The sequence below is a fragment of the Pholcus phalangioides genome, unplaced genomic scaffold (assembly GCF_987345545.1).
Source record: "Pholcus phalangioides strain wild (caught in Gottingen) unplaced genomic scaffold, Ppha-v1.0 ptg000039l_1, whole genome shotgun sequence".
Taxonomy (NCBI): domain Eukaryota; kingdom Metazoa; phylum Arthropoda; class Arachnida; order Araneae; family Pholcidae; genus Pholcus; species Pholcus phalangioides.
The window spans coordinates 16425990-16452655 of NW_028301625.1; the positions used below are offsets into that span (position 1 = coordinate 16425990).

Genomic DNA, 26666 nt, shown 5'->3' on the forward strand with positions numbered 1-26666 from the left:
TGACTGTGAGACACTGAATGCATGATAGAGATAAACAAAATCTGCCCCCCTCTGAAATGTGACATCCTGGTTTTTTATCAGTATAGGCAAAATTTTTTTATTTATTCATCTTTACCTTTTTATCACTTCTCAAGTACAATATGGCAGAACTTCAATTATCCGGTGTAATTGGAAAACCCTTCGTCAGAAAACCAAATATCACTTTAATTCATTGCAGAGCATAATTGATACCAGTGTTTCTCAACTCTCCCATTCATCCTTAACACTATTTGGACCATGTTTCCTTGCCACTTTCTTTCTCGGCGCAGACCATTTCTAAATATACTAATTATTTTGTTTTTTAATAAATCTATAGTAAACGTGAAAATTTTAGAAACAAAGGCTGTCATACAACTGAAGTCCAGCGAGCTTCCTTATTGTAAAGGTTCTATGCAGGGCTGTGCCATAGTCATGCTTCTCCCCCCCCCAGGCAAAGTGCTATTTTGGTTGCCCAGTACTTGGGTGGAAGTAACAGCTTACATATTTACATGCAGTGGAACTTTGATTAATGAGCTTTATTCGTTCCGCCAACATGCTTGTTATTCTCATCAAACTTCCTCATAGGAAATAATGGAAACTCTCATAATTCGTTCCACAATTATTCATGCACATAAAAATGACTAATAAAAACCGCATTCAATCAATAATTAAACACAATAATAATAAAATATAATACAATAAATATACATAATATAAATAATGGGGTCAAGTGGGGTAAAGTGGTCAGGTGGGGTAAAATGGTCATACTAAACATAAAATGGCATAACTTAAGAATTTCAATTGATATTACTACCAAATTTCTGTTTTAACTTTCACTTGCTAGTAGCAAAGTTTTTCACCTAAAATATAATGCCAAGCAACATTTTAGTGGAAATGAACATTTTTTTTGTTGTTGAAGCTCGGGTTCCATTTTTTGAGTGGCTGAATAACTTCTCTCTACCATTTTAGTTGCTAAAACTTTTTATAGATTGGCTGTACAGGGCACTCCAGAAGTATCTCAAGAACACTATTCCATGCACTGGTAAGTTGTAATCATTATACTTCATATTTTATAGTAATTTAAACAATGTGGGGTAAAGTGGTCATAGCATTAGGCTTAACTAACACTTAGTTGCTAGGAGCTATTTTGCTAACATATAATTGAACTTGTAAGATTTTTTTTACTCAATTTACTTTTTATTTAATGTAGTTTAATTTTTTTCTTTTCCAGAGCAAACATGCACTTGGAAAGTAGGTGTTTGAACCTATATGTGAAAAGAATATACAACAGTACTCTGACATTCTTCCATTAGTATTGTTAGCTGTTGGAAAGAGCGTTAGAGTATCATGTGAGCTGCAAGAACATGAGTTAAAGATTCCATATGACTTAAGGAAGATGGATCATTAACAAGTCAAGACAAAAGGATTCTAGAAGAAAATCACGGTTACCATGCAAAGGAGAGACTAGTATTGAAGGCTTGAAATCTCTTGCTCAATGTGAACAACACCCCCCCCCCACCCCTTTTGTAGATGTTGAACTTTCACAATTCACAACCAAGGGAAGTAAAGATACAGAATCAACTGCATGAGTGGCTGACTTGAACTTAGAAAGTGTCAAAATTAGCTAATATCAGTGTTGTGTCTGATGAGAGACTTGAAACGAGCCATATACTGACTACCTTGCCCTCGTTAACCTCAGCTGTAAACGAAAGGGTAATACAGAGCTCAAGGGCAAAATGAAAACATGTTCAGGATAGAATAGGAGAAATCTTAATTAAGGAAATAGTTGAACTTTGACTGCCACAAAATAAATATGCAAAAATTACATTAAACTCCCATAGCCAAAAAAAAAATTTCTGGAAGATCTGACACAAATCTATAACTATTCAAACTTTATGAAAAATGTCAGAAGGCTGTGTGTGTGGGGTGCTGGTTTATTATGAAGAGAACAAAAACCAATAATGCAAATTATCAGACAAGTAATTAATAAGGATTTATTATCTGTTGAATATCTTGAAAAAGCTTAAATAATGAATTTTTAAACCTTTCCAGAAAATAAGGACATAGATGAAATAAGAGATCAGTTGTATTTGAAGATCCTAATGAAGCCGAGCTTTATAATCACAGAGTACATTAAAAGTTATAAATTTAAAAGTATAGAATGATTGTTTGATACATGTGTTAAATAAAATTTCAATGCCCACTGATTATTTTCTTAAAATTTCATTATTATTTGGTATGACCATTTTACCCCATGCACTACTCACTTTACCCCACCCCATGGGGTAAAGTGGTCATAAAAGTGAGGTCTAAAAAGTTGCAGAAAAAAAACTGTTACACTCAAAAAATATTTTTGAAAAATGTGCTAATATACTCTCTAAGAATGTAATGTAAAATATCAGCCAAAAGATATCCTATTTTTGAAAAAGTCATATGGTTATACCTCTTCAAAGATGAAAACACCTCTTTTTGTGACCATTTTACCCCACCTGACCCAGATAAACATACAATATGATAATGTTCACAAACATTATTGACTATTAACTTACTCTAAATGACGAGAGAAGGAGGACTATTGTTTAGGCCGATTTACAGACTCACTGTTGTTTGCAAACTTATTCTTTTTACATGACTTTCAAAAAAAGCCTTATCCAATGACACTATTGTTTTTGCCTGCTTTTTAGGATTTCTGGGAAATGGGAAATTGCAGTGTTCGTTGGAAAGATTCATTGCTCACATACTACTACAGCTTTATTTGGGTGGTTCTTTTCTACAGAGTTTTGCACAGATTCCCACATTCTACACATCACTCTAATCTCATTTTATGTGAGAGGCATTTCCCCTTACTTCTCTCTTCCTTAGAAGATACCGTCCATAAACTCTTACTGTGGTGCATACAAGAGATCCATCACTTCATCTACCATCAACTCCTAGACATTTTTCACCACTAGTTCTTGAATGCCATCCTCGTGCACCTCTAGTCCATGGTCTTTCCTAAGCACACAATCTCTTCAACAAGTAGTGGCTCCTACTCCTGAGCTAGCCCTCTCAATGTCACGTTCAGTAATGGAAATCAGCCTACAGTATTCTTCAAGCAGAACTTGAAAAAAACTTCATGCGCATGTATGCATGGCTACAGTGCTACATCTCGTTTCATATCGTAAATATTCACACTCGCACATTTGTTAATTTTCCGAGTGAGGCATGCTGACACGAGACTTTAGGGGAGAATATTATCCGAAATTCCATAACACGTGTGTGGGCAAAAGCAAAAAACCATCAGCTCAGTTGTGATAATGTGAAAATAAATACATAAACTGCAAAAATTTCTCATATATGAATCATCACATCATGATGAAATCAAAAAACCATCAGCTCAGTTGTGATAATGTGAAAATAAATAAACAAACTGCAAAAATTTCTCATATATGAATCATCAATCATCAAATATAAATTTCTTCAAAATATTTGCTTGTTATGCGAATTTGTCATTAGCCAAACTTCCACTGCACTTTCGAAAATCATAGTGTGCCAGACTTTTATCATGTAGGCCCTATAAAACTATGAGATCCCTGGACTATACCCGCATCAGCCCATACCTGTGAACAGAAATCCAGAGTCGGATAAACATTCACACAGAAAGCATATGACCACATATATGCATCACATTTGTGGTACGCATATATAACATGTATGAAATTCAATTAGCTTTGCAAACTATGCCACGATAACATTTAGTAAAATAAGCCAGAATACGGCTTATTTACAATACCTAAGTCAACGTACGTATCTAATTGCTGGAACGTTTCTTTGTCTAGCTGATAATATTCAGCTAGTATCAGTACTTGAAAATTTTTTTTTTAATTTTTCAGAGCTTCATCATTAACGAGGAAATCCTGGTAAGTTATGATGAAGTATCCCTCGAGAAACTTTGGTTCGGAATTATGTGTTGCTTTTTTGAAAACATACGTTTTCTCAAAATCAAAATTATGTGAAAGTTGCCAACAGTGTTAGGCAATAGCCGAACTACCTGTCTGTGCCTTCTCAAAATGCTTTCAGTGTTCAAGAACTCGAATATTAAGATTTCTGCAAATACAAACTCTCCGAATGACCAAAAATAAACATCACCCCTTCAATGATTCACTTGTGTGATTTCTGACCATGAGGTCCTGATGACTTTATTGGAAAATTATATACTGCATATAAGTATAAATTATATATATATATAAGATATTTATAATTAAATGTTAAAAAAAAGTTTTAAAACTTATTTGATATTATTTCACAGCCAATGAGGTGAAATAACAAGCATTAATTATATGTACTTTAATTAAACAATAATTAGTGCACATTCTTATTTTCTTCCAGTTTTTCCCACTTTCTTCCACTGCCCCAGAAGAAACCCAAGATTGGTCTGTGGGCTGCTCAGTATCTGGAACCAAGAATTCCGTGGGCAACTGCAGTGTGGTATCATAGAAGTTCTGCACACAAGTGGTCTTGAGTTCAGGTCGATAGGCTGAACAGAGGCCAAGAAAACCATTGGTAAGACATCCATTCATATGTTGATGAGATGCAGAGACGCCGATGTGAAGAAAACATTGGAAGGGCTGAAAATCGATGGTCGTTCTGTATATACGGGACTCCGTACTCTACGGGGAAGCGTGCATGCAGGAGGAGGAAGGTGCATTGCATTGTTTTTTCAGAAATCAGGGGAGGGACTCAGCTCCTTTACAAAATTTATTGGAGAAGGGGGGCTCAAATGGCCTCAGTTCCTAGGTTCTGGCGTATATGGTGAGGTTTCACTTCAAAGCTGCTTTTAGTGATAATGGAAGTTTCCAACTAGAGCGTTGTCTGAATGAAATGATGTGGACTGAAGTTTTTGTATTCCTAGCAGCCAGTTTTATAAAATAACTGTACCTCAAATTTTCTACCTCTTTCAGTGGTGATTTTGCTAGGTACGCCTACCAAAGTGAGAAACCCAGCTTGACGCAAAAGATCTTGCCACAGTTTTTGCCATAGGTACCACTTCCAGCACGCGTTGGTCAATCATCATGATTGTGTATTGGTTGACCTGGCTTGGTGGAAGGGGTTCATTGATATTGATGTGTATGTGCTCGAACCTTGCATGCAACAGCAAGAATGTTCTAGAGTTGTAACGTATCCATAGATCCTGTGGAAGAGTTCTTATCTAGTCATTTTTATTACTATTTACTTTTTCTTCTTACCTTTGTTGTGCCTTCTGGGACCAATCCGTGGGATTGCGTGCCACCGTTCAGTCTTCAATGTTTACGTTTTCAGTGTTGCTTTCCCAAAATATTGTTTTATTTCCCAAAAACTTGTTTCTATATGTAAATTATTTAGCCTTGAAGCTGATTTGCTTGTCTGACATGTGTGCCTGGGAATTTCCCCCATAAATACCGGTCATACACCGTCATGAGCACATTTCCACAACTACTTGAACTATTTCAACTACTACTTACTCTACCCTTTGGGTACTTTTATCATTCTCGGCTTAGGTAATTAAACTAACTTCTAAAAAAATGTTGTGAACTAAATAACCAATACTGTTGTTTCCGGCTGGTCCGGTGTAAGAGCTTATAAATAAATTTCAATTTCCATGGCCTACCAATGGCAATGAGATAAATATTGCACTTAAGTATAATTACATTTACAACATTTCTTTTAAATCAAATCTACACTGCTCAAATATATTATCACTTCTCTGAGGTCAAGGATGACTCTCCGCCGGGTTGCCACCAACGATCCGTGAGACCTTCCCTATCATAATATCAGTGGTTTGCGGGCCCCTCGTATTACCAACACGTCACTGAGTGAAGATCAAATAACAATGAGTTGTGGTCCTGCCGTAAACATATAGTCTGTAACTTAAGGAAAGAAGTAAGCTATCACCCACTGGCTGCTGGGTTGCAGCTGCTACTCGTTTCCCGACTTAAAGAAAGTACAAGGATCTCTGCATTTGTAAGCCAATATCTGAAACGGGAATGATAACAACAATGGCTGTAGTTTGGTTCCAATATGAAGTCTGATGCGACTATTGTGATGTATTGTAGCCTGTTGAAAATGAACGGTGGTTGCAAGAAGTCGATCGTAAGCACCTGAATTTTAGGTGATTACTCAGACAATTTGGAAACATCTTTTCAAAGTCATTATGAGAGGCGAGATGGAGGCAACAGCACCTGAAGATTCGTTATTGACAGTGATAATGAACAATAAATAAGAACTAAAAAACAACTTTACAGTACAGTATTGCTAGAGCATCCTTCCATAAAAAAAATTCGAAACATACTCTTTACGTCTAGCTGATTTTCGTTTTTCTTCATTTAATTCTTTATCTGCTGCTTCTTTTACTTTAGCTTCAAGTGATGGGTCACTACGTCTATCAAGAGATAAATCTCTTATGTCCCCCTGTAAAAGAAAGAAAATAAACCAGAAGCTTTCTTTAAACTGCTAAATAGCGAAACTATTAACTAAAAACAGAAAACCTATCAGAAGATAGTGGTTTATAATATGTTATGTGTTTAGAATTTACTAAAAATAATTTTTAAAGATACTACAGTAATTTTCAGTAATTAAGTTGTACTGACAAAAATGTCTGGTGGAAAAATATTTTACACACCACTACTAAAATGTATATGCCATGGGTAATTTTCATTCAAGAACTGGAAAAAAAAACAACTGACATTTTAAAAAGAATTAAATGTTGTCGGTATCACTTTCGGAAACAGCAGATTTGTTTCCAGCTCAATATTCTCTTCCACACCATCAGTTTAAACTAAAAGAATAATTTTAGTATCCATGTTTTTTTAATTTTTTGGCCACATTAAGATGAAAAAAATTGGCATTACAGTAGATGGATAAAAAAAATTAAATGATGAAATTAAGATGAAGCCATGGTAGGAAGACTTGGGCAATGTGCCTATAGTCCGTTTCAGGTTAACTTTGCAGTGAAGAGGAAGCTACGAGGGAACCTCATCACTCGTTGCTATGGCAACAAAAGCCTCTTAACCAATGTATCGATGCGCGGCCTCTATAAGGTATGGACGATTTCTAGGATACCGCGAAAATGTCATTGTGGTTGCTATAGCTTTCTAGATAATGGTAACCAATATTTTTTCTAATTTAAAAATTTCAAACGAGGAAACATCGGTTCAAAACGATATTTTTCCTTTTTTTTTCACAAAATCATTAAAAAAATTGAAATATTCTGTATAAATGATCATCATAAAACTCCGATTTATGGGAACTTTATTTTGCGGCGAAGGAGTACACTCTCTACCTTTCTCTCCACTGCAAAGTTAACCTGAAACGAACTATAATCACACGGGCTTGAAGCATAGGCGGAGATAGACTAGGAAGTCTGGGGGGGGGGGCAAGGTCATTATTTCTGGGGGGCACGATGATGATGTCAATGCACATATACATTAGATCAGTCGACTCCACCTTTGATGATGGGGTGGGGGGAGCACACGTATCTCCGCCCATGGCTTGAAGGTCTCTTGAATTGCTGGGGGACTGAAGATCTTTCACTATTTTGATTTTTGTAAAGACTTTTCTTTGCTGAAGCTCTTTCCTATGGTCTCTTCCTACTCCATGCCCATCTGCTAGTATCTGTATATCTATATCTGAGCCACATGTAGTTGACGGACAGGGAACATGTAAAACACTCTGTAAATCCAACTGTGGAAAATGAGGAGTCAAGAATGTTGAATTTATCACATTATTGACATTATAGACACCTAAAACTGTATTCTACTTGGAACCCTATCTGAAAGGTGAAAAATTATATTCAGAACAGAAGAGTTTTAATAAAACACAGGTTTTATCCTAACACTATCTGTATCAAAAGTAATTTCTTAAGACTACATCTGGGGCCCATATGGGTACCTACCGAAATATTCTGGAAATTGGGACTAGATTTCATGTACTACTCATAACTACTATAGTCGGTTTCAGGTTAACTTTGCAGTGAAGAGAAAGGTAGAGAGTGTATTCCTTCGGCACAAAATATTGTTCTCATATATCGGAGGTTTAAGATGAACCTTTATACAGAATATTTCAATTTTTCCTATGATTTTGAAAAAAATACTGAAAAAACATCGTTTTGAACCGATTTTTACTTAGGTTTTAACAACAGGATGTTGTGAAGATATATTTTGGAAAGAGAAAAAATTCAACTGCCCCTGCGGGAATCGAACCCACAGGCTGGTGGCAGCGTCAGCAGTTGTGAGCTTGGCCTGAGTCTGGTCCAGCCGTCCATGTACGGTCCCTTTCAGTGTACACGAGCTCCAAGGAAAGATTGAGAGATTCTGTGCCTCTGTAGTCTAGTGGTCTAGGCGTTCACCCGGAAAGTGAAAGGACGTGGGTTCGATTCCCCGCTGGGGCAGTTGAATTTTCTCTCTTTCCAAAATATATCTTCGCAACATCCAGTTGTTAAAACCTTCGTATGATAGCGGAGAGTGATGTCATCCTTGTCGATTTTTACTTGTTTAAAATTTTTAAATTATAAAAAATATTGGTACCATTATCAAAAATCCATAGCAACAGCAACAACATTCTGGCACGACATCCTAGAAATTTTCCCCGCCAATATCACTGTTGTGTATTTTCCGTTACACAATTGTATACTGTATATATATATTTTTTTCGTTATTTGGTTGAATTTCCCATAACGATACAATTTTTCATTCAGTTTTACATGCAGTTATAGGCTTACATAATAACGAATATTAAATCAGTTTTATTTTCTCCCAAAAAATAGGCTTCAGTGTGTTCACATATTCACTCATAGATTACAAGAAGTGTTTCTCTCCCACGAGAGTGCTGATACTATTGTGAGAGGCCCTCTATGGGTCCAGAAGTTTTGGTTTTAGGCCTTCTTTTTTTTTAATTATCTATTTTTTGCCATGTTTATGGGATAGTTATAGTTTCCGATCACAGAGAGTGTTGACAGAGTCGCGACTTCCACTCACACGAACAGACGCCATCTTCTGGTCCCACCTGTTTCTCCCGATGCCCCTTGCCTTTAGTGTCTCTTCAGATAAAATAAATGAGAGGGGGGGGGGGGTCCACAGAGTGGTTTGGGCTTTCATCTTTTATGTGACAGTTGTCTTTATTTTCACCAGAGATAGCCACGCTAAAGTTCTCTGCTCTTCCATTCCTGAATACTATATTTTTGGTTTTTGAATACTGGCTGTAAACAAAACTCAATAAGAATCATCCGTAATAACCATGAGCATCACATCAACTGTAACAAAAGACTAAAGCTGTCGTGAAAACAAGTGGCATCGACGTATACAGTTCAGGAAAGGGGAAGGTCGAGCGACGGAAATTTCGGCAAGAAAAGTGAGTAAAAAAATTCTAAACTTTTTCGTATCTTTATTATTTGGTGCTATTCCTGCATTTACAGGTGAAAACAGAGTTAATCTGCTTCTTCTTAATTTTATTTAACATTAATTTTTTCCATATAAATTGAAGAAAAAATTAAAAATCCCAAAGTTTTTGAGAGCCATGGGTAATATACAGTATTTTAAAATTATACGTTGCTTTCATAATATTGATACAAATTGTTTTTTCAGGTTCGAAGACCGTCGTCCGTTTGAGTTTGTTCTCAACGTTTCCCCAACACTAGTGGTTGGCATCATCAGGAGAATTGATAAACTGGATCAAAGTCGGAAAAAAAACTGGATATCAATTCTCCTGATGATGCCAACCACTAGTGTTGGGGAAACGTTGAGAACAAACTCAAACGGACGACGGTCTTCGAACCCGAAAAAAACAATTTGTATCAAATGATGGCCGCGAAAACCTTATAGACTATTTTCATAATATTGTTTGGATTTTTTTTGTAAATAAATTTGAGCTGAGGGAAGGGAAATATTGCAGAAATATATGACTGTTTTTTGAAACTTTTAGTGTTACTTACAGCACATCAATGAAGAGTAAGTGACATGCTGATACAAGATAATTATTTTTTCTAAATTTTAAAACACTTTCTAATGAAAAAAAAAAAATTATTTCAAAAACCTCAGTTTAATTTCTGAAAATATTGGCAATAGTTTTCTTTTAATTGTATAATTATTACTAATTTAACTGTGCAATTACGTTACACGTAAAAAAGATTTTTCTCAGTGAGATTGGCGAGAATCAACCATACCTTACCAAGGGCGCGTATCGATACATTGGTTAAGAGGCTTTTGTTCCCATAGCAATGTGTGATGCGGTTCCCTCGTAGCTTCACCTTCACTGCAAATTTAACCTGAAACGGACTATAATCTGCTTTTCTTTACTGTAATATCTATCGCATGTCGGCAACTCTCTCTTCAACAGTATTCACAATATTGAATATGTGCGATAAAAAATTGCTGTATTTTGAAACTATTTAAATTACTTAATAATTTTTGAGAAACATACGTCAGTTTTTAAACCCAATTTTTGTTCCAATTGTGCTCTGTAGTTATCCATCCGGTCACTAAAGTCTTTATAACTTTTATCAACTGAAGCAACCCACTCTTTTATGGAATTGGCATGTGCATGGCCCCTTTCCACCAAATTGTCAGCAAGTTGAAGAAGAAGTCGCACCTTTTCTCTTGTTTCCTAAAAAAAAAAAGTAGAGGTACATAAAACATATTTATTTACATATATCACGCTGATTCTTACTTTTGAGATAGCACTGATATATCTTGAATTTTCTAAAAGTTGAGCCAGCGGTAAAAGCATGACATATTTGGCTGCACAGGGCATAATGGACCTCAATAACTGTCTGAAGCCATCTCCAAAAATATTTAATCTTTTATGGTCCGGTATACAGGGTGCATAGGTAAAAGGAGGTATGACATTTTACTTGCGAACCATTGATCATAGAGGCATATTTCCAATTCGGAAAAATATCCAAATAACGTGTAATACTCACATATGTCATTCATGTTTCAAGGGGTTGTATAACTATTAAAATGAAAAAAAAATTTTATACCATCCCTATGTGTCAAAAACCTAATTAGAAAGTTGTCTCCGTCTCTCCTCATGACAACTAAAAAAACTCCACGTTTCCAAGTGCAATATTTATCGAGATATTCAAATTTGAAAAGTTGGGAATAAAACAGCATCAAAAAGGTGGTTTTCCCACATTTAATGCAGTTTTTTTCTAAACTTTCCTGTTTTTCACATTCAAATATCTCAGTGAATATACTTAGAAACTTGGATTGTTTTAGTTGGTATCAGGAGAAACAGGGAAAAAACTTTCTAATTGGGTTTTCGGGCCCACGGGGACTGTATAAAAAACTAATATTTTTATTTTTATAACTATACAACCCTTGCGACATGAATGACATATCTGAGTACTACATGTTATTTGGATAATTTTACTAATTGGAAGTATGCCTCTAGGATCAGTAAAATACCATACACCCTGTTACCTATACACTCTGTATACAAGGTGAATCAAAATATAAAAACAAAACAAAATCACATAGGAATGTACGACCAAAAACCCTAACCTGATCAGCTGGAGGATAAATGCAGTTGCAGAAATGATAAGCCAATAATGGATGGAAAAACTCTTTATTTAGCAATACTTTTACACGAGGACAGTACGTGTGTACACAGTTTCACAACAAGTGCTTAAACTTCTCAAAATGCAAGTTTCAAAATGGCGACGCATTGGTTGTTGAACCCGAAGACCAGACGAAGTTAGTGTCAGAGTCAACCGCCATCAAATAGACCATTGCTTTCAGGGTCCCCCCCAATGTAATTGTTGCATGCTCTCTGTACACAATCAGAACTTCAAATGACTAGCGCTGAATTCCAACTACAGCATTGTGAAACGTGCGTGGATGGTAAGAACATTGAGTACTTGTTGAGAAACTTAACAGCTACACATACTGTCCTCGTGTAAAGTATCGCTAAATAAAGAGTTTTTCCACCCATTATTGGCTTGCCATTTCTGCATTTTCATTTATAGCCAATCAGATTGGGTTTCCGGTCATACATTCCTACGTGATTCTGTTTTGTTTTTGTGTTTACTACCTCCCCTTAAAAATTTGTACGCTGAGTTTTGAATCACACTGTATTTAAAAAACCAATTATACCAATTTCTTTTCTCAATTTTTTTTTTTTTTTTTGGTATTTCAGAAAGTACATCTTTTGGTGTCATTTCAGTATAAAATATGACTATATAAGTACAACAAAACTTGTCAGTTTGGATACATCTGTATCCTGGACGCTTATAAACAATCCCTACATTTCTAGCTACATTGTAAAAATTTAGCGCATCATGACTGGCCGAAATGAGTGATGAACCATTATGCCACTCATGGTGAAATTTTTGCTGGCGACGTTAAACAATAGATTCATTTAATTTTGCTTGAATCCGGCATCCACCGTTGGAGTAATGGTTATAGTACTAGACCAACGAACCAAAGATTATGTGTTCGATTCGATCTGAAACCCATCCAAATTTTTTTCCCATCCTTCCATCTTTGCTATCGTTTACTGATTTACTAAAAAATGTTTCCATTTTTGTTTTTGATTTAATGAAATACTGTTCACGTGCATCAAGTAGACAATAATAACGGCTCATGAAGCTGGGCCCAGCTATCATTTACTGATTCAATAAAAAAATGATTTCATTTTTCGTTAATGAACTTTGAAATTCAGTTTTTCTCAAAATTCCGCCTCTCGTGACGTCTTGCTAGCTTTTTCGCTCGCAGTAACCAACAACCAGTGTGCTAATGCTTCCTGTTACTAAGAAAGTAGGGATTGTAATTACACATCCTGAACACCTCCCTATGCTGGACGGTTTTGAATGTGTGATGAAAATAATTCATTTACCCAGAATGTCCACCATACTGTGCCTCTATATTTTGGACACCTCTCTAGTTAAGAACGATTTTAATGGAACTGTGTGTGTGCCACTTACACAGGTTTTAATAAAATTAATCTGAGGAATGGGTAGGACAAGTGAAATAATTTTTACAGTGAAAAACTATTTAAACTTTTTTCTGACAAACTTCCTGAAAGTCTACCAAAGAGTCTTCAGCAACCTCAAATGCTACCCACCATTTCTTCAAAATTCTGCAATGAAAAAATTTTACAACATTGCATAATAGTGGTCAACATTTACATACTGCTTGTTTGGCACAATCCTCCAAAAAAAAAAAATTCTAAATTGACCTAACACATAAAATCTTTTGTCTCATCTGGGGCTTATCATAGATTCTCTCTGTGATTTGGTATACATTTGAATATACATAGCAAAATACTTGGTCAAAAAATTGATTATGTCAATATCATTTCTTTCCCCCTCCCCATTTTTTTGGTGTTTTAGAAAAGCATATATTTTGATGTCATTTCAGTACAAAATATGGCTATATATAAGTGCAATACTTTTTTATCTATAAAGAGCTGATTCCTTGTCTCTGTGTCATTTTTTTAAATCTGGTGAAATTTTACACATGTTCAGAAATTTATAAAATCTCACCAAATTGAAGTTATTGGAAATGAAATTCAATGTAACAAGAATTTGAGTTTGTAAAGCAATATTTTATCAGTTCAGAGATAACAGTGAAATAAAAGAAACCTGTATATTTTATATATTTATATACATACAATGCAATCATAAAAACTAAAGACTATGTATACATGATAAAATATAATACAATGTCCATAAAAAATATTTATTATTGTCTTATCTAAGTATGGATAGCTTCTTGAATTACTCCAATATGTTTATCATATTTCTTTTTAAACATGTCAATAGTGTTAGAATTTACTACTCCCAGGGTTAAGCTATTCCATTTATTAACAAATTTATTAAGAGAAGGGCTGTTGAATAGTCTTTACTTGTTAACTATGAGAAGATCCTTTAATCACTTCATTATGAGGACTTAAAGAAATCGATTAGGTGTAGAGGCTTAATGTCCAATCCACATCTTCTCATGGTGCAGCCCATAAGTAGCCATGTTTAACACATAGCAAATGGATGCAGATGGGCTTCCTCCAACCTGCACTGGACAGAGTAGAGGATTACGGCCAAAAACCAACTAAAAGAAATATGAACTCTGTGTATATAAACTAAAACAGTCAGTGCCCAACAGTCGCAGTTTCCCTGGTTATGGCAGTGAACAACCAGACATGAAAACAGACGGTACTAAGAATCTCTGGGTTGGACCAGGCTGCCATAAAATGATGACCTTGGCCATGTATAATGGATGATCTCTTTCATCAGGAAATTGTTAACAGGAGTTGGAAGAAAAACTGGAAAGAATAAATTCGGACATACTAGGCATCTATGAAGTAATAAGAAAAAGCAGAGGAGAAAATTGAACTTGCCTTATTTTACTACAGGGGAACAGATAATGGAAGAGCTAGTGGAGTAGGATTTCTCATCCATAAAATGTAGAAAAACCACATCCTTGAGCTAGGTAGTACATCTGATAGAGTTGCAAAGTTAGTTATGCAAATATCAAGCAGATACTGGGTACAAATTATAAAAGTCTATGCACCAACAACAAGCTATTCTGAGAAAAAAGTAGAAAACTTCTATGAGGAATTAGATGAGATGCATAGTAAAGGAAACCATCATATCAAAATAGCAATAGGTGATTTCAATGCCCGAATTGGAGGGAGAAGAAATGGTGAGAGCTCAGTTGAAAGTCCTGGTTACGGTGTACAAAACAACAGAAGGAACACTTGTCGAATTTGCAGAGAACAAATAGTTATGCATCACAAATTCGGTTTTTAAGAAGAAACCCCAAAGAAAGTGGACCTGGAGAAGCCAAACTGGAACAACAAGCGAAATCGACTACATCATACCTTATAATACATGATCTAAGACTGCAGTGCTTTCAACAAATTCAATACAGGAAGCGATCATCGACTGGTGAGATGTAAAATAATGCTTAACACTAGAATGGAAAGAGCAAAATTTATCAAAAATACAAGAACTGTCATCGATATGACAAATCTTCAAGAACATCAATATAAATTCCAGTTAGAGCTGAAGAACCAATCTGATTTGTTATATAACACCACTGAAGATGGACAAGATGTCACCACGATGAACAGAAATTTAACCACTACCCTAAAAAAATAGCAAAAGAAAAAGAAATCAAACCAATGAAGAAAATAACAGAAGGAAAAAAGAAACTGAGGAAAAACCAGAGAGAATTTCAGATTAAGAAGAATGACCCTAAATCAAAAGTGGAATATGCAGAACTTTGTAAGATGGTACAAAAGTGGATTACAGAAGATGTCAGGAAGTTTAATTGTGATATTGTAAAGGAAGCACTGGACGATAATAAGAGCTTAAAATCAGTAAAACGAAAACTGTGTGTTGGGAAAAAGGAAATTTTTATACTAAAAAGGAAAGATGGGACCATCACAAAAGATGGAAATGAAATTATTAGTATTGTTGAGGAATTTTACAATACTCTATAAAAATATGAAGAAAAGGAGCAGGAAGAAAAGAAAATGAAGCAGAATTTGTACATGTATCACCTGTGCCAAAAGAATTCTACAAAACTATGAGATGCATGAAAAAAAGGAAATACCCAGGTGCAGATGGGATTTCAATAGATATTGTTAAAGAAACAGGAGAAGAATTTGCCAGTATGCTAGCTGCTTTGTTTACAAATTATCTCACAAAATTGGATATACCAGAACACAAGAATAACACACTGATGATTCTTCTTTACAAAAACGGCAAAAAAAGAAGATATCAAGAATTATCTACCAATCAGTCTCCTATCAGTAATTTATAAAATACTACCCTAAGTGTTGACATATAGGCTTGATTCCATATTGGTCGAAGCCCAACGAAAACAAAAAGCAAGTTTTTGAAGTGGATTTACTTCAATGGATCCATCCAAACAATCAAGGAACTCATAGAGAGACACAAGTAATATTAATTACCATTGTGAATGGCCTTTATTGATTTTAGAAAGATTTGACTTTATCTTCACATCTGCTGCAGTTAAAGCTCTAGATGTAATTGCGGTAGAGAAGACATACATCACAATATCATTAAGAAAATGTATGACAAAGCAACTGCAACCGTTTAATTGGTAAAGGAATTGGTAAAACTCTTCACCACAGTGGTGAAGAGTTTTGGTTAGATAGTATCACCCAGTGGGACACCTTTCCCAAGGTGTATTAGTACCTTAATCTTTACTTTTCCTTTACCAATTAAATGGTTGCAGTTGCTTTGTCATACATTTTCTTAATGATATTGTGATGTATGTCTTCTCTACCGCAATTACATCTAGAGCTATAACTGCAGCAGATGTGAAGATAGAGTCAAATCTTTCTAAAATCAATAAAGGCCATTCACAATGGTAATTAATATTACTTGGTAATTAATATTACTGAAGAAATATTCAGGAAACTGAATTGGGATGAGAAAGGAATTAAAATACATGGAGAATTTCTCAACCATTTGCATTTTGCCAACAACATTGTTATTATCAGCAGTAATCCAGACAAACTAGAAGAAATGATACAAGAACTGGCGAAGGCGAGTATTCAGGTGGGTTTGAAATGAATCTGTAAAAGACTAAAATTATGTTCAACTCCTTTGCGGGGAAGAAGTCGATCTTGCTCAACAACACAGAGATAGAAGTAGAAAGCTATGTATACCATGGACAATGCAATCATTAATGAAATAAACAGAAGGATCAGGATTGGATGGAACATTTTTGGCAAAAACAGTGTTATTCTGAAGAGTCACATACCATTATGTCTGAAAAGAAAAGTGTTTAACCAGTGTGTGTGCTATCAGCAATGACTTATGGAGCTGAAACATGGACACTCACAAGCAAAAGATGATACAAAAGCTACAGAAAATGAATCACTTGAATAAGAAGCCACACAAAGGTGTATGATATCATGGAAAGAATTACACATCTGAAATGGGAATGGGCTGGACATATTGCAAGAAGACAGGACAACGAACGACCACAAGTATTCTAGCATAAGATTGGTACCTCAATGGTGTTAAACGTCCGAACGAACGCCAGGGTCTCTGCCACCGGACTTATCCCATTGCCGAGATCTCTTCCAGCCCAGCTTCGTGGCAGAGTCTGGAACAAAGTGAGTGCACCTAACAGTCTGAGTGTGTAGCTAGTGTTGTGCATGATATTTCAGTGCTGCCATCTATACTTCAAATTGTGAGTGAAGTGTAATGATTGAATATTTGTAACGTTGTAGGCCTGTTGCTCTCTGTGGCGAGACTTTTTAATGGGGAGATCGGCTCGCATTCGCGCCTTGAAGTTGGGAACCACAGAAAACCAACTTCAGCCGACCACCACTGTGGGGTTCGAACCCGGATCCTCGCATCGCGAGTCCGTCAATATAACCACTCGACCACCACAGCAGCGGTGTTAAACGTCCAAGAAGGGATCCCCACGCAAGATGAATCAACGAGATCAGAAAAATGGCTGGAGTCAACTGGATGGCTAAAGCATCAGACAGAGTGAAATGGAAAAATTTAGAGGAGACCTTCATTTAGCAGTGGATTGAAAATGGTTGATGATAATGATTAAGAGAAAAATTCCGTGCAACACCACAACCTAGAATTGTCCCTTACCAATGTAGGGTTGTTAATAAATAGAATAGCTTACCCCCGGGGTAGTAAATTCTAACACAATTGATGCATTTAAAAAGAAATAAGCATATTGGGGTATAAATTGAGAAGTTATCTACATTTATATAAGACAACCATAAATATTTTTTATGGGCATTGTATTATGTTTTATCATGTATATATAGTCTTTAGTTTTTATGATTGCATTTATAATTGGGTTGCTGTATTTTAGAAACATATGACATCCATATTTGTTATGGACATCTTTTTCTCAGCCACCCCTCGTTGGGTATTTTGTCTGTTGTGGTATTGTATTTGTGTAAATAATTTATTATAGCTAGTTAAAATATTAATTAAATGGCTGTGCTGTTGTCATTTGTTTCAAATAAAAATATGCTTACAGCACCTATATTTACATCCCCATTTATAAGAAAAAACAATTCTCAATACATTTATTACAATGGTGAACCATAGAGGATTAAATATTGTTATCAAGAAATTTATTTTTAAACTTCCAAAAAATTGTCTCTGTATAATTATGAAATGTAAGTATATTTACTTTAGCATTGCCTTTGAATTCATTATGCTCTTTCAATAATGCTTCAGTTTCCTCCTTACTTTCTCCTAAGGTACTACGGCTGGACAAATAATGCTCACCTGTTTCGCGAATCCATTCTAGAGCCTTATGGAAAAAAAATTGAACCATATGAATTTTACTAGATGTATAGCATCATTTACTCAACTGAACTAATATATTGAAAATGCATCTAATATATTGAAAATAAAAATTAATAAAAAACAAAATATATAGACCTGGCGAGCACTGTGTTCAAATAGCACATATTGGTGACATTGATCTAATCTTTTTTTTCTGGCAGTCCAACACTCTAAAACCTTGTTTTCTTGACTCAGAAGCTGTTCCAGTATTGCTAGAATAAGGAATTAAGGATTATAAAGGCTATCAGAATAAGAGAAAAAACTTGTATGAGATTAGTGAAATATAAAATAATAAAATTTTGTAGCACAGTAGAACTCTAAACTATGCTCAATGAAAACCAGCCTAAAAAGAAAAAGCAAGATTACTGAATGGGTAGGATTAACGCAAAGCCAGATTATAGAGAGCCAACTCTAATTTCATTCGAATCAGATTTGACATCAATCAATGTAAGCGGTACCTTTATTCACTACCACGAAAATACAATAGCTCATAAATAAAACATGCAACTATAAAAAAATTCCTGTTTATTAAATTCATTTGCTCACAAAATGATTTTTAACAGAACCATGTCGATACCTTTTTCACCACAGTATCAAATCTTGCACCATTACCATCAATACTTACACTGAATCATGGGTTTTTCATATATGGAAAAAATTTTACGATTTTCTAAATCAAGGGTTACGAAACCACTACAGTAGCTCGCTTGAGCTTCTATAATACTCCCCTGAAATTGCCTGTGTGATCAGTCTCTATTTCTATTGACAGAGTGCTTTCCTCTCCAGGAAGGCACACTCACAGTTGAGAAACTTTTCCTCGGCATGATAACGTCAGGGATCCTATTGGATTAGGAGCAGCAAGTAAACAATTGCTTACTTATGCACATGGATATACAAAGTTGAATTGTTTGACCCTCACTTGCTGAGCCACATACACTGATTCCCTCAGTTAACGGTGGTACTAATCCTTAAACTGTTCAAATCGTCTATAGATGATGAGCATAGTAGCCTGCCTGCTCAATTGCTTTCTTATTATTCATGAGAGATACAAGGAAAAATTAAGGGATTTTTTTATTCTTCCACATACAGAAAGATATATTTCCGACTATTTGTACAGCCAAAGGTTAAAAATAGATTTAAAAGTGCTTTAGTGTTGGATATTCTAGGCATTGAACACTATTCAAAATAAGAGCACGGCTCATTCTTTGCAAATAACCAGGACTTAATGGCACTGCTTGGCCTTAAAGAGATTTGAGTCAATTTTATATTGACCATAGGTTTTAAGATTGTAGTGATTATCAAGGTTAGTGGTGGAGGATGTGATGAAAATCCAAGATACGCGAAGGTAATAGATTCTAATGTGCTATATTATAAGCATTATGATGAATTTTAGGTTCTCTGGCAAAATGTTGGTTAAAGTCAAATGAAGTGCAAAGATAATTAATGGTTGGTCTGTTGACACAAAGTATATTGAGCCTGTAGTAAGTCACCTAATATGCCTATCTAATGGTACTCAAAGCTTGTGTGTGAGGAAGTGACCTCATTACTAAATGCTAAACGCAAATATAGGTGCAGCTATTAAGATCTTTAAAAAAAGCTTGATTAGGTTACTGTACAACTCAATCCTTCAATTACTACCAAAACTGAAACAGTCAGTTGATGAGTTTTAGGCTTTTTTAAACTAGGTTCTTTCAGTTTGAATAGTATTTGCATTAAAAATAATTTTAAAAAATCATTCAAATTTCAAATAATTAATTAAAATAAAATGTTTACCAATGTAATTAACACTATTTCCCTAAAATGCTTTATAACATGTTTCAATAAGGGTTAAACATTTGCTTTTCTTTCACAACTTAGATGGTAAAGGATCCAACCAGCTGATAAACCCAAAAAGTGAAAATTTACACATTCGTGCTTCTGGCATGAGAGGGACAATATCATTTTCACTCATCTAAAAATTGATTTTTTTCCAGATTCCATAAACTTTTTGGGCTCCAAGTATCTAAAATATAAAATATTTATAATGAATTGAAACATTTAATATTAATGATATAGAGATTTATATACCTTTTACTTTGCTTTCTGGACCTCTGTGTTTTGCATCAGTCTGTGTGTGTGATCTATGATATTGAAAACATCTTGAGCTATATTTCAGAAATGTTTCTGCAGTTCGACGAGCCAGTGTACAAGCCTTCAAAAACGCTTCTTTCTGCTCTTGGTGTTTAGAAAGTAAATGAACAACATGATTGACTTTATCTTCACTTTTTTCTTTTTCATCCTCTGTTTCACCATTAATGGAAGGTGAACAATAATCGTCTTCTCTACGGTATTCACGTTCTAAGCTATCTAGAACCGAGCAGACCTAATCAAAATAAAATTTATGTATTTATTACTTACTAAATAAGAAAAATAACACTACATCAGAAGTATGAAGTTGCAGTGTCCAGTCGCACCTGATATAGTGCCTGAGTGCTGTAGTGGTAAGATGCTCGTCTTCCACCATGGAAGTTACCATCAGGGTTTACAGATATGACTATGGGGGAGAACATAGAAAACATGTTCTTTACCTACCGAGCCTAGGGTGACCACCGAAAGATGGCGCTTTCATTTCCCACTTAACTTCTTCGGTAGGAAATTCTTGTATGGTGATATGACTGGAGCTGGTGAGCAGTAAAGTAAACATATTTGACATGAAGTTGTGTGTATAGTTCCCTTGAGAAAAACTTATGCATTTATTTCTTTTAATGCTTATTTTAAAGGACATTTTCTAGTGGGTGTTCTGAAATTTTTTTTAGAGTTAGGCCTAGTTTTAGTTAAACCTTTTTAGCAAAACACTCTTGCAAAACACTCATAAACCAAATTACTGGTTATATAAAATTCTTCTGCACTTATTTAATTAAATAAAATCAGATAAAATAAATACAAGTTAAAATTAAAGCTAAAAAAGACTAAAAATGCGAACCTGTTCAGCTGTTTTATAAAAATTTAAAGATGCAGTGGATAATTTATGCCTATCCTCAGCATGTGTCATCAGCTGATGCCAACTAGAGTTCACATCACTGCAAATTATCTGTATTCTCGGTGAATCAAAATGATTTGAATGGATGAAAGTTTCAGCTCGTTGTTGAACTTGAACAGCACTGAGATGAGTTTTCTGAAACAATTTTACCCATATTACACATCAAGAACCAAATATATGCTATGTTATGAATATTAAGATTTTGAAGTCTAAATCATTTTCAAAGAGCACATAAGCACTCAAAAAAACCACATCTTTGTGTGAAGCTGCAATATAATTCCATTATAACAGAAAAACAAATGATTACAAACACCTACCTAGAAGCACCCCAATTTGGTATTTTGACACAATGTCAGCTGGAGAGATAATGACACTATTAGGTGATGAAACATAGGTAAAAATACTGCTACCTTGTATTCAACTAAGTGTTCCACATAAGTATAGGTTATGAATTTACATTAAAAATTACATACATACACATGTTTTGAATGAAACTATTTAAGTGAAACTGCTTTAGCCAGGAGGGCGAATTTTTATGAGGAAAAGGAAATTCTTCACGAAAAGTGAAAAACATTCTTTTTCCAAAACCCGTTCCATAAAATAACTGTGATGAAGTTTCGAGAAACAGATGGGTTGTGGTGGTGGGGGATGTCAATAGAGATTTTGCCATGCTAAAAAAACAAAGTTTGAGGGTGGGAGGGGGGTTGGTTTGGATGATTTGTGTCAGACAAAGACAGTTCATTACCTTTCCCTATTCCCCTCTCTTGTGTCATGCCACACGAGAGTATATTTTGCATGTAAACGCAGATTTTGTGAAAACAGTGCCAGCTCCTAATTGGCTGTGCTGTCATAACACAGCATTCAGAGCACTCTTCACTCTTTTCTTTTCTGCATTTTTCTTACTCTAGACCGCTGTACTAGACTTGCAACAGTGTGTAACTGACTGTTTTTATGAAACATACAATAATGAACACCATTTCAATTGATAGAAACGCAATTGTAGGAAAGTTGTAATTGTAGAAGTAGCAATTGTAGTGTAGGAGAGACTGAGAAATCACTTTAATGATTACTTTTGCTCTCCTTGTGAATCTGCGCCTTGGCAAAACGATTCTATCAACAATGACAACATAACTGAATAAAACTATGTCATTTGATATTGTTTATTAAACAAACAATCAAGTTTAAAGGGGGGAATGTTTAAGAAAGATGGGGGGGGGGGAGTCAAGAAGGTCAATCTTATTTAAAATTAAATTTAAAATTTCTGAGAATTCAATTTTAAAAAAATTAAAATTTAGGTGCTTGCATAATCGAAAATGTTACTTTTCTTTGTGTGACATTTATTATCACATAAAAATTGCAGTCCCGATAAAAATCCCCCTTCTGATTAGAGTCTTGGCCATCTTAACGAATGAGCTCATCTGGACATGACACGTGGGCCTCACGTCAATAGAAGGCCTACATATCTGGTTTCATGATCTTAACAAATCAATAATCTTATATATAAATGTGCAAGTATGTCTGTATGTATGTCTGTTCCTTATACAAATCTACAGTTTTAGGCCGATCGTCACCACATGCATATATACCAAACAGGACCGGGATTGAACCGTGGGATACTTTAAAAGTTCGTCAGAGCTGGGCAAATGCCCGAAGGGGCGAAAAACTGTCAGGCAGGCAACAATGGTTTTGGGGCCTCAACAATTACTTTCGGAACGTTTACTTTGGTTATCGTGGTTCCCTAACAATGCGTTTCAGACGTGTATGTATGCCTTTACAATGGTTTGTCACACCTTTAATTCTGTTATTATAACAGTTCATTCCTTTATAACGGTTTGTCACTCTATTCCAATCCTCCCAGTAATTGAAGAAAACCCGGGAAGGGCCAGATAGTTTTGCTTGCCTAGGGGTAATTCAAGTATTACATCAGCATCGATGGGGGGGGGGGGGGGGGGGATTCCGATCTGCTGACTTTTGATGACAAGCGGGGAGGGGGGGGGGTTGGATGATGCTTACGTCATCAACCACCCTTCATGAAGATATGAAATATTCTTAATGGCATCTCATTCGGTGCGCCAAAAACAGAAAACCTTTCGATAGTTATTGGGCACCTGAAGTAACATTCTACCCATTGATAAGTCCCCTACAGAGCCACTTTAATGATCTCTAAATGTTTCACGGATCCTTCAAGTGCTCTGGAAATGTTTCTGGGCCGCTTAAGTGCTCTGTGAAACTGTGTCACGCATCAGTCAAGTGATCTGTAATTATGCCACGGATCACTTAAGTAATCTGGGAGTGTTCCGCAGGAAAATTGAGTGATGTAGAACCGCACTGGGGCCACTTAAGTGCTGTAAAACTGTGCCTCAAGGGATCTTTAAATGTGCCACGGGCCACTTAAATGCTCTGGAATTGTGCCAAGGGTCATTTAAGCGATTTGTAAATGTACCACATAGTTCATTTTAACAAAATTAGGTTATATGGCTTAAAGGGTGGGTAACAGTGAGTTTCTTGAAGTGAAATTTTGAGTTCTTACCCTTCAAATGGCATTGAAACTAACAGAAATCGATTATAATAACATATAAAGGAATTTTCAAAATTTTAATTTTTAAAAAAAATATTTTCTGCATTAAAAATATTTTTTTCGTCTGGGGGGGGGGGGAAGGCACACAAACTCCCTATGCCCCCTCCCATGTACGTTTCTGATCCTACCAATATGCGTTAGGAGGTAGGGGGGCAGTGATGACGAAATCTTTCTGACGGGGGGGGGGGGGGGGAGATTAGAGTATTGCTTACTTTGGCTGACAAAGGAGGGAGGGGGGGGTCAAAAATGGCTAAAAATTTTCTTACGTAATACTTGAACGGCCCCTATATACAGGGTGTTTTGTAAGAGCTAATGCAGCCTTTATCTCATCAACCGCCCATCGTAGAGGTATGGTTTCAATTTAAAAAATGCTTAAAAGGCGTTTGAATAATATTTGCTGCACAAGCTGGACATATGACGTCACTAACAACAGAGAACAACAACTACGATGACAAAACTGAGAATAAAACTGTTCAACGCCAGCTGTTGAACTCAATGCTTGCCTCAAATCATCAACAGTCTGACACGAAGTTAAAAAAATATTATTATCCACCAACATACGAGTTTCAACAGCAAAATGTGTGTGTGACTCAGCACTGCTATCATTTTCACATCAAACTTATTCAAAGTTGGCAATGGAAGAATTCCCATAGATCTAAGCACTGGACTGATTATGTTCCCAAATGGATTTGGATTTTGCCAGTTGTTAAACTCAGTTAAAGAACTTGCAGACAGTTGTCCCAAACATTCAACAAAAGCACTGAAACCATGTGTGGCTTTGTGAGAGAGAGATTCTGGCACCGAAAAATGACAGTGTGAACAAGATCAACGAAAAAAACCTAAAAATTATTCCGGGAGACTCCACATCTTACAAATCGGTTGACACTGTCACAGACACAGCGCAGCTAGTTCTGTATCCTGCAGAATTTCTGAACTCTGGATATTCCGGGTGTGCCACCATACAACTTGACCCTCAAAGTCGGAGCACCTATAATGCTTTCAAGAAATTTGGAGACACCGAGACTCTGCAATGGCACCAGACTCTACGCGAAGAAATTGCACAGTTACATCATTGAAGCCAAAGGAGAAGATGTCTTCATTTCACGTATTCCAATAATCACTGAAAAAATGTCATTCACTTTAAAGGTATTACAGTTCTTGGTTCGTTTAACTTTTGCCATGACAATCAACAAAGCTCAAGGCCAATCATTAGCAGTGGCAGGTATCAACCTACTTGAGTCCTGTTTTTCACACGGACAGCTTTTCATCGCCTGTTTGCGTGTTGGTAATCCCAAAAATTTGTACATCTACACACCAGATGGAAAAACAAAAAATATTGTGTATCCACAAGCGATTGCCTCAAGTTTTTAATTAAAATATTTAAAAATAATTTCTTACTTGATGCAGAAATTTTTTTGATTAAGAAATAATTAATAAGCTATACATATATTTAAATTTTTTACGAGGCGGGCAACATCACCAGGTATCAGCTAGTCTAATATGTAAATTGTTTTTCTATCTAAGTATGAGGTCAGTGTAGGCGTGAATCCAGAGTGGCATAGCAGGAGGGATGTAAAATTGTGCACGTTTATTGATGCGTTTCACATTTCGAGAACTACCAATTTTTCCCATTTAATTTGACTATCAGGAGGAATGATTTCTTCCCCACCCAGGATCCATTCCTGGGCCTTCATGGGTGCAGATCGACCCTGTTAATTTTTTGTTTATTAAAAATTCAATTTGACTGAATTCAATTCAATAAATAGAAAGGGCCTCGCTTACGGATGAGGTTGGAGGGGGCGCCATGGATGAGACGGGGGGGGGGGGGGGAAAGGAGCAAGGGAAAGAAATAGCATCCAAAGGGGGACATGGGATAAAAAAAAGGTTAAGAAACACTGACCTAGATTATGTGGTGTATGGTGGTGAAATACAAATATCAAAGATGTGAATGTATTGAACATTCAAAGATTTGAAGTTATGTGCATGCAACAGTTCATATCTTCAGTAAATATTAACAAATTGATGACAATCTGGACAATGAATATGAAACCATTTTCATGAAACAAGGAAAACTAGGTTGAAATATCACTGGAAGCAATGCAGAATTCATGTCTACGTGTAGTGTTGTTGTGTGCAATTTGTTGTGAATTCCTGTGTTGTGGTCATTGGCATCAGAAAGGTGTCCAAATAGCGAATGAGAAAAACCTCATGTCAAAAAAAAATCTTCCAATCATAATGTGTGATGCACTTGCATGTCTATGCAATGAGATTTGTTGCTGATGGTGGTAAAAAAACTTTCTCACCCACTAAAACTTTTGTACACTTTGAAAACGTTACACGTTGTAATCATGTTTTTTGTATCACACCATGAAATTTAATCATGCTAAAAATGCCGCTATTTATATATTTAAAAAAAAACACTGGGAATGTTTTTTTTACCACAAAGTCAAAAACTAACAAGGCCTCAGCAATTATGTCAAATAATCTTTTTTGTCAGTTTTCTTAGTTTAGTTGCTGAATCAATTCAAATATTCCTCATAGAACATATTAAATGTAAAATGCAGACTGCCAAATAAATTCAAGTAAGTTATTGCCTCACACATTAGTTCTCCAATCTGTGGTTTTTTTTCAACTTGATGCATGTCGATCATTTGAAGAAGCAGGCATCTCAAAGCATTAAAGTAAATTAAAAGGATTTAAAAAAAAGGAACTTTATTGAAAAATTAACTTCAAGCACA

The 26666-nt window shown here is 35.6% G+C and overlaps 1 protein-coding gene across 1 annotated transcript in view; it reads right to left on the reverse strand.

Moving 5' to 3' along the window:
• trio (trio Rho guanine nucleotide exchange factor) overlaps positions 1–26666 on the reverse strand; it is a 342911-nt gene that overhangs the window by 173283 nt on the left and 142962 nt on the right. The window contains exons 21-26 of the mRNA XM_089254104.1: positions 21294–21485; positions 20399–20693; positions 18428–18543; positions 18174–18296; positions 10450–10632; positions 6326–6444 (exon numbers count right to left, since the gene is read on the reverse strand). Coding sequence (XP_089110230.1) covers positions 6326–6444; positions 10450–10632; positions 18174–18296; positions 18428–18543; positions 20399–20693; positions 21294–21485 — 1028 coding nt within the window. The remainder of the gene's footprint in view (positions 1–6325; positions 6445–10449; positions 10633–18173; positions 18297–18427; positions 18544–20398; positions 20694–21293; positions 21486–26666) is intronic.